An 8,214-nucleotide genomic window follows, 5' to 3' on the forward strand; every position below is an offset into this window, starting at 1 on the left:
TGTCTAATGTGACAGCTCCAAGATGGCAGTGTGTAGACCTCTGTGCCACCCAAAAAAGGCCTTACCTGGACCTTTGTCCCATTCCTCCATTCTCCCCTACCTCCAGGGTATAGCAGAGTAATCAGCTGACAGATATGGCTCTTATGTCTGATCTGGTTGCTCTTGCTTCTCACAGGTAGGCTCAGAAGGCAAGTGGTCAAGATGGTAAAGATCCATGATTGAATGACCAGATTCCTCTAATTTTCTTTAAAAGCAGCTGCAGAGGGGACCCCAAATTTGAATTGATTGTGTGATAGAGGTAGTGGGTGTTTAACCCTCCCTTCAGAAGGTGTTTTCTTGGAAAATCCATGTAGGAAAGATACCCTCCCCTACACTGGCACCACAGTTCTGATTCCGATTAGGCCCTTGGCATCTGCTCGTAAAGAAAAGATGTCTGGAGCTCTGATCACAGGTCTTCAGTGTCTTGTGGCCCTGGCAGAGTGAGAAAGCTGGGTAGGAAGTGAAGGACTGACGGACAGAATGCCTTGGGGGCAGCTAGTAGTAAGAAAAGAAACTTAATAAAGGTTACCAAACATGACAAAGAAAAGGAAAGCAACAGAGGAAACGATAGAAAGAATTTCATGCAGTGGGCTGGGTCTCCAGAACTACTTGTTCACCTGGGCCCATCAGGGCCGTTCTGGATTCTGTCACATAAAAAATAGAAACTCTGCTGGCACCTAGCTGCAGACACATGAAGTTGGACAGACTGACAGCCACACGCAGAGGGGTTGGTTAGGAAGCCAGGAAAGGCTGGGGTACCATGCCAGTGATTATTTACAAAGAGAGGTGCACCCCCACCCTTGCCCTACCCCCCTGACTCAGCCAGTCTCCTCATTCCAGGACTCTGGGGTGGCACTAGGAGTAGTGGTTTCTTCCCCGTTACACGTAGTTGGTGCTGACGATGTTGCTGCTGAAATTTCTGCTGGAGTTGTTGGCGTCGTTTCCGGGCTTGCTGCTGCAGGATCTGGAGCCACCGCTGTTGTAGCTGGCACTGCTTCACCGGTGGTGGCAGTGGTTGGCGCTGTGCTGTCTGCTTCAGCTTTAGCCTGTGGGGCGCTGGTGGTCTCTGTCTTGGCAGCACTGTCTGTTGTTGCAGCAGCAGGAGTGGCTGGTTTGGCTCCATCTGTGTGCTCTGATGCTCGGAGTCTCTTCATCATTGTAGTCACTCTAACAGCTTTCTGCAGGTGGAGTGCAAAAAGACGGCCACTCACTGGTAACATTTATCTATTTGTTCATTTAATTAGATTTTTAAACCACCCTCCCCTGGAAATTAGGGCTCAGGGCAGTGTACCTCAGTAAAAAAGAAGAAGCATATATTAGTTTAATAGTTTACGTACAGTGAAAGTATGATTAAAAATACAATGTTTTATGGATTAATGTTTTATCTATGTTGGTTTTATTAATGTTGTGAGCCGCCCTAAGCCGCTTTGGCGGAAGGGCGGAATAAAAGTTGAATAAATAAATAAACAACCTGATAAGATGGTGTTAAACTACTGATTATGCCACTGCCTCACCGGGGTGGGGGTGGGGGTGGCAGGAGCACTAGACAGATGGAAAACCCATCACTGTCCTCAACCAAAAGCCTGGTGGAACATCTCTGACTTACAGGCCCTGCAGAATTGCATAAGATCCCGCCGGGCCCAGATGTTACTCGGCAGTGAGTTCCACCAGGTTGGGACCAGAGCAGAAAATGCCCTGGCTCTGGTTGAAGACAGCTGGATATTTCTTGGGTCAGGGACCTCCAGTAAGTTCTTATCTGCTGAGTGCAATGCTCTTTGGGGGTGTACCAGGAGAGGCGGCCCCAAAGATACGTGATCATTTAAACTCCTCTGCTCTATATTATAGGGGTGAAGGCTAGAAGCTGCACCTCTGTCCTCCAGCATTTGATTACCTGTTCAGCCTCTTACAAGTTTCTTGGTGTGTTTGGTTTTCAACGTCAGTATCTTAGCATCAGAGAATGTTAATTTTAAGTGCACTTTCTGTACTTGTGACTGCAGACAAACACTCGAGAGAATGTCTATAATATATCCTCAGGGCTAAAACATCAGAAAGCAAGCAAATTAGGAGGAAAAATAACACCTCTAGTGTACTTTGTAATTCACCTCATGATGATTAATCGGACTGCACTGAATACAAGGAAAACCATCGAGTTTTCTCTCCAATGATCGGGGCCACGCCCCCAACATGATTGACGTGGTTGCGTCACCTCTGGTGACGCAGCCACGCTGCGCTTCGGGGGGCGGAGTCCCCCCCGGGGCCCAATTCCACGGCGGCGGGAATCGGGCCTCTGAAGCGGGGGTTTACCCACCACCCGCCCCCACTTGGCAGCCCTAAATGAGGGAGAGTCTGCTTTCCTGGGCTGCCTCAATTGTACGGGAGAAATACCAGGCACCTTTAAGACCAACAAAGTTTTTTTCAAGGTATGAGCTTTTGTGTGCCTTGCTACAGTGTGTGTGTGTTTTGTTGGGCTTTTTATGCCAGGCTTCTCCTGGGTGCAACTGGGTTCCCTCCCTCTTTTCACTGTATTCATGCCCCCATGATCCAGTCTTTCTCAGTAAGAAAGCAATCTATATGCTAATAGCAAAGGCGCTCCCTGCGTGCGGATATCTAAATCCGTACATTGGGGGCACCTGGGGGGCAGGGAGGTTTTCCTGCACACTTGGGGCAGTCCCCAGGTGTGCACAAAAATCTAAAAAGGTGAAAAAAATATTGGGGGCTCCATACTGGTGGAACGAGCTCCTGGAGGAGATCAGGGCCCTGCAGGATCTTTTACAGTTCTGCAGGGCCTTCAAGATGGAGCTCTTCCACCAGGCTTTCAACTAGGAGCCGCCACCCCACTACCACCAACATCTGTGGTTATGGATTGGCCCTAGCTTGGAGACTGTGCCACACCACCGCACAATGCCAAAGATCATGGAATCGAAAATAACTGGTTATATATTTTACAACATACCAAACCTAACTACTTAAGGACGATCACCAGCACTTTGATTATTGGATTGTTTTAAATGTTGGAATGTTTTAACCTTTTGTATATGGTTTTACGGTACTGGGTACTGATCAATGTAAGCCGCCCTGAGCCTGCTCGCAGGGAGGGCGGGGTGCAAATTGAATTAAATAAATGAATGAATGAATGAATGTCCTGTGCTGTGCTGTGGGGAATAGACAACTGGCTTTTCCTTTGCTTAACTAGCTGCAGTGAAGCTAGGCTTCATTTCTTACAAATATTTTCCTTTCAGAAATAAAACCAACAGGTCTTGAAGGGATAGGGGAGGTGATTTTAAACTTTCTGTACTGTGAGTGGGAAACTGTGCCAATAGCCTGAAGTGCAACATTACCTTCCATTTTGCCCTGGCAAAATTTTTCTCAATCTGAGCACACACTCCATCTTTTATGTTCTTGTCTGAAGCAGCATTGCCAGAGATCCTGGGAACAGAAAACACAATAAGAAGTACCTCTTGGCAATAACCCCTCCTTAATCTCATTTCCTTGCTTAGTTTTACTTAGAAATGTCAAATTTCTGGAAATTTTGAAGCCATGGAGAAAAAATATGGTTCCACAAAAAGGTCAAAAGGACAATAGAAGGCATGCAACCGTTGAGAGGGAATGAAATCTCTGCATGCTCTCTTCGTGAAGATTCGGTACCTACTAGGTGCAGAAATGCATCTTTGGATTTAGGAGCTTTATATGTCTACAGTATGTCCACTTTGTCTTTAAAAGCATTTTACCTATTCTAAAAGTGAAAATATTTCATAGGAATTTCCCCCGGTACTCACCAAAATTTCCAATTTTTTTTCTCAGAATTTTTTTTTGGGGGGAGGCCTTGGGGGAAAAAATGGGGGAAGATCCCAGTTTTTCCCCCTGGGCCCTCACATCTCCAGTTTTTACTCATTTAGACTATTGAGACCTAGATGAGAAGGCTTTGTTCCCACAGCCTGCAGTTACCACAATATCTCCTTAACCCAATCCAGATTCTGAATGCTGTAAAACACAGGAATACCCTGTTCATTTCTCCTTCATCAGGCTCACTCAATTACATTCTACAGGTAGGATCTGTAGCTTTCCTCTGGCATAAAAGAGTATTACTGTGTCACAACCCAACTAATCTTATATCCTGCATCTCTGTTTTTCTTGCTCCTCTGGCTCATACCGTGAAAAGAAAGTTTCTTCTGTTTTACTGAGACCAGCTATGAAAGCTTACCATTCATGAGAGATAGCCTCCTCTGCTGTAATCCTCTGGTCTTGGTCCACCTCCATCAGACGGGCCACTAGGTCCTTGGCTGCAAGACCAAAAAACGAAATCTACTTGCTGGTTGCATAGGATGGAAAGGAGTTTCATGGCAGACAGTGCTTTGGCTCTGTATCCACTAGGGTTGCCAGCTCTGGCTTGGGAAATTCCTGACAATTTGGGGGTGGTGTCAGAGGAGGGGAGGGAATTTAGCAGGGATGTTGTGCTATAGAGGCCATCCTCTAAAGCTGCCGTTTCCTCCAGGGAACTGATCTCTGTAATCTGGATATCAGTTCTAATTCTGGCAGAACTCCAGGCTCTACCTTGAGGTTGGTAACCCAAACTGCAACTCCTATGAAGGGATTATTTGAAGCAACTCAGGTGTGGTATCTTTGGGCTAATCTGCAGGAAAGAAGTGATTAACAATTTTGCAGTGAGAAATAACTGTGGGAAGAAGCCAATTTGATTCAAGGAATAGTGGAGGGAGGGCCAATTTAAGCCTCTCATTTTTCCAAAGTCATCCTTCTCCCAAGCCTTTCCATCTGAAGAGAATAAAGGGCGATAATGGGCAACCTTCTGTCTTCAGGCTCTTGCTGCTGCTCAGTGGATCCGTGTGAGCAAAATGGGCTGGGGGGAGGAGGTAAACCATAATGCAACACCATGACATTGTTTTTACATGCCTGGAAGTGGTGGTGTGAGATGCTCTAGGAATTTCCCAAATCTCTAGCGTAAAAAACATAGACGTTTGGGAAATTCCCAGAGTGTTATGTAATGTTGTCTTCCAGGCAGACAACCAGTAGCAAAGTCATGGTGTTGCATTATGCTGGTATCTCAAATCTCCACACCTCTGAAGTTCCTGAGAGTTATCAACCATGGGCTGGCAAATTAGCAGAGCAAAAATAGCTTTCCTCCACAAGTAAGAAATGCATTGTAGCAGCATGCATTTTTCTTTCCCCTCCCTCAGTTCAAGGAGCTTTACCTGCTTGTGAGATATCATCCCAATATGGAGGATCAAACTCATAGTCACCAGCCAAGATCTTGCGGAACAGGTTCTTGTCATGGTTCTCATAATCATCTTCATCCATCTCCTCATAGAAGGGTGGGTTCCCTGACAAGCTAAAAGACAGAGATGATTGTGGGGGAGGAGCATTGAAGGTGAAGTAGAGGGTTAAGCCGCTAGCTATATGTCTTCATTTCCTTTTCCCTCCCTTCTGATGGATGATCATTGCTACAGTCATTGATCTCCCAAGGCAGCTATGCCAGTTTTCTGGCCATTTCCCCCAGCCAAGTAGCTATTTTGATAAGCTGAGAAGCCCAGTACTTTTCATACCCTCTTACTTACAGAATATACATGATGACACCAATGGCCCAGCAGTCTACAGGTCGCCCATATCGCTGGCGGCCTACGACCTCAGGAGCTGCAAGGACAGAAGTAGGGGGGTGAAAACTATTTCACCAACAGATCCCTTTCTCACTGAAAATATCACAATAAAATAAAACGTCCAGGCTTATGTTAGCAAAAACTTTGCCTTGATCAGAATTTAATTGTGCATTTAGGTAAGTCTCAGGGTAAAGACCTAGAACTATACCATACCGCATGCAGGGTGGGTGGGATATAAATCAAATAAATAAATAAAGTACAGATTGAGGAATTTCATGTTTGAATGGGTGCAAACTCACTGCAAAAGGAAAAGTAGGACATTAGGGAGATCAGGCTATAACACTTTCCCCTGACATACTAGCTTTCCATGTATGTAAAGTTTAAGAGAATGAACTCTTAATGTAAAGGTGAAGCAGTTTACTTACCCAGTTTAGTGCCTATGTTGTGAAATACACTCAAGTGTTCTCACTTTTTTCAGTATACAAATAGGACATTCTGAGACTGTGTGTATTAGAGTGTATACGAAGGGGCCCTGTATAGATAGTAGCTCAAATGTGAGGTGGTTGCATGACGACAGCCGGATTGATTGTGTCTCTCTCCATTAAGCTTTAAAGAGGTCATCTGTATGAAACTACATTTTTAAACACTAGACTCTGTGGAACTGACAACCAGCTTATAGTACCAAGCAGGGGTCATTTGGGGGAGGGGACGCGGGGGGACGCCATCCCCCCGGGTGAGGTGCGGGAGGGCGGGGCCTGGAGCTCCCTGCTGGTGCCCGCTGGAGGTCGCCGCCGGCTGTGGGGAGGACACACTTCCGGTGATGTCAGGGGGTGTGGCATATGCTAATGAGTTATGCTAATGAGTCCCCCTAGCTCTTTTTCTACGAAATGACCCCTGGTACCAAGTAACTGGGTGTGCATTTTCAGGAACTAGTTCTTGCAAAACTCTTGAGAACAGATGGCGTATGAATTCTTGAACAGGATAACCATGTGATATTTATTATTTTGTTATACATGTATCATGCCTTAACAAAAGTAGTATTCTGGTTTCATTTCACTCTGTTAGAGAGGTTAGGCTTAGAACCAGTGACTTTCTCTACCTAGGCTAGATACTGTGAATTCTAACCTGGATCTTTTAGTTCCAGTATTCCATCCACTAAGCTACAGTGAGTGTTCTCTCTCTGGAACCATATGGAGATAGGTGGCTAGTTACAAATACATGAGGTAGCCCAGTTGAGAGTGTGGAACAGAACCTTAGGCTTTTTGTGAATGGGTACTTTTGTGTGTGAGAACAGGGAAGGGCAAAAAAAAAGGATTTTCATTATAATGCCTAATTTAGCTATGATTTGTTCTGATTTTTCATCATGAAAGTTCACAATCAGGTCTCAAAGATGCAGATCTCCTGGAAAGAGAGGTACAGTTCATACCAATTTAGTATATGTGCTGCTGAAGTGAGCACTACAGTTTATACCCATCTGTGCTAGAAATGGGGAGAGTGTGTTTAAGAAGCATAGTGGGACATCACTTCTTATCCCCTGGTAGTCCTTGCATGAAAGTATCACTCCAGTGGGGCTCAACAGACCATCTCTTACCTAGATACTCAGGAGTTCCACAAGGTTCCTTGATGAGTCCATTCTCCAGTTTGGCCAAGTGAAAGTCACTGATTACAATTTTGGAGTTCTTTAGTCGGTTATAATATACCAAGTTTTCTAACTGCAAATAGAGCAAGGAAGAAGAATGCAGATATGAAAGAGGACATGAGAAAGGAACCTAATTCCTCTAGTGGAAAATTGATGAATGTAGACACAACTCCCTCATAATCACAAAGATGTGACATACTGGTAGGCAGAACAAGAGATGCCATGTGAGGAGAGGGTACATAAGGATACATAGATGGGGCTTCATGGAGCTCCAGAGTATATTGAAAAGAGGAAGAGACAGGGCAGGGATGGGGAGGAGATTGGCTCAGGTGTCTGTATGGCAAAGACTAATGGGGTTTGGCCAACTTGCCTTGAGGTTCCTATGTACGATCTTGAGTGTATGCAGGTATGCCACAGCCTCCAGCACCTGCCGAATGACATTACTGGTGTCACGCTCAGAGTAGTAACCTTGGTCCAAGATCCAATCAAATACCTCCCGGCCAGTGGCTCTACAGGTGAGAGAAGGGACAAAGTTGCAGATTGAGACAAAGATGCAAATTGAGAAGGGAAATTAAGTATCCAGCCTTGCAATGCAAGCTTCCCAGTTCCATGAAGATGCAGTTTTTCTGGTCTCTATTTATTGCAAATTGTGCTTGGAGTATAAGGTGAGCATAAAATAATGAATGGTATGTAGGGAAGTGGAGAGCAGAAAAGCATTCATGGGAAGTGCCTGCAGAGGTGAATCCACTTTCAGAGGTGAATCCACTGTGGAAGTGTGCTCATTGCACTTCAGATGTGTGACCTACACTCACTCCTAAACTGAACTTGGGGGGGAATCAATCAATTCAATTTTATTATGCAGCAAATGAACCCAGCCTGTTTCCAGGTGCATCTTTCTGCAGCCATGCTTTCACACTGGATGAAATT

At 45.2% G+C, this 8,214-nt stretch overlaps 1 protein-coding gene across 1 annotated transcript in view; it reads right to left on the bottom strand.

Annotated features, from left to right (window-relative positions):
* Positions 1 to 857: 857 nt before the first annotated feature.
* The window catches only part of CAMKV (CaM kinase-like vesicle-associated), a 10,590-nt gene continuing 3,233 nt past the window's right edge, over positions 858 to 8,214 (bottom strand). The window contains exons 4-10 of the mRNA XM_015407400.1: positions 7,658 to 7,796; positions 7,240 to 7,360; positions 5,610 to 5,685; positions 5,247 to 5,383; positions 4,241 to 4,319; positions 3,378 to 3,465; positions 858 to 1,217 (exon numbers count right to left, since the gene is read on the bottom strand). Coding sequence (XP_015262886.1) covers positions 858 to 1,217; positions 3,378 to 3,465; positions 4,241 to 4,319; positions 5,247 to 5,383; positions 5,610 to 5,685; positions 7,240 to 7,360; positions 7,658 to 7,796 — 1,000 coding nt within the window. The remainder of the gene's footprint in view (positions 1,218 to 3,377; positions 3,466 to 4,240; positions 4,320 to 5,246; positions 5,384 to 5,609; positions 5,686 to 7,239; positions 7,361 to 7,657; positions 7,797 to 8,214) is intronic.

Source organism: Gekko japonicus, unplaced genomic scaffold, assembly GCF_001447785.1.
Source record: "Gekko japonicus isolate JY-2015 unplaced genomic scaffold, Gekko_japonicus_V1.1 scaffold298, whole genome shotgun sequence".
NCBI lineage: Eukaryota > Metazoa > Chordata > Lepidosauria > Squamata > Gekkonidae > Gekko > Gekko japonicus.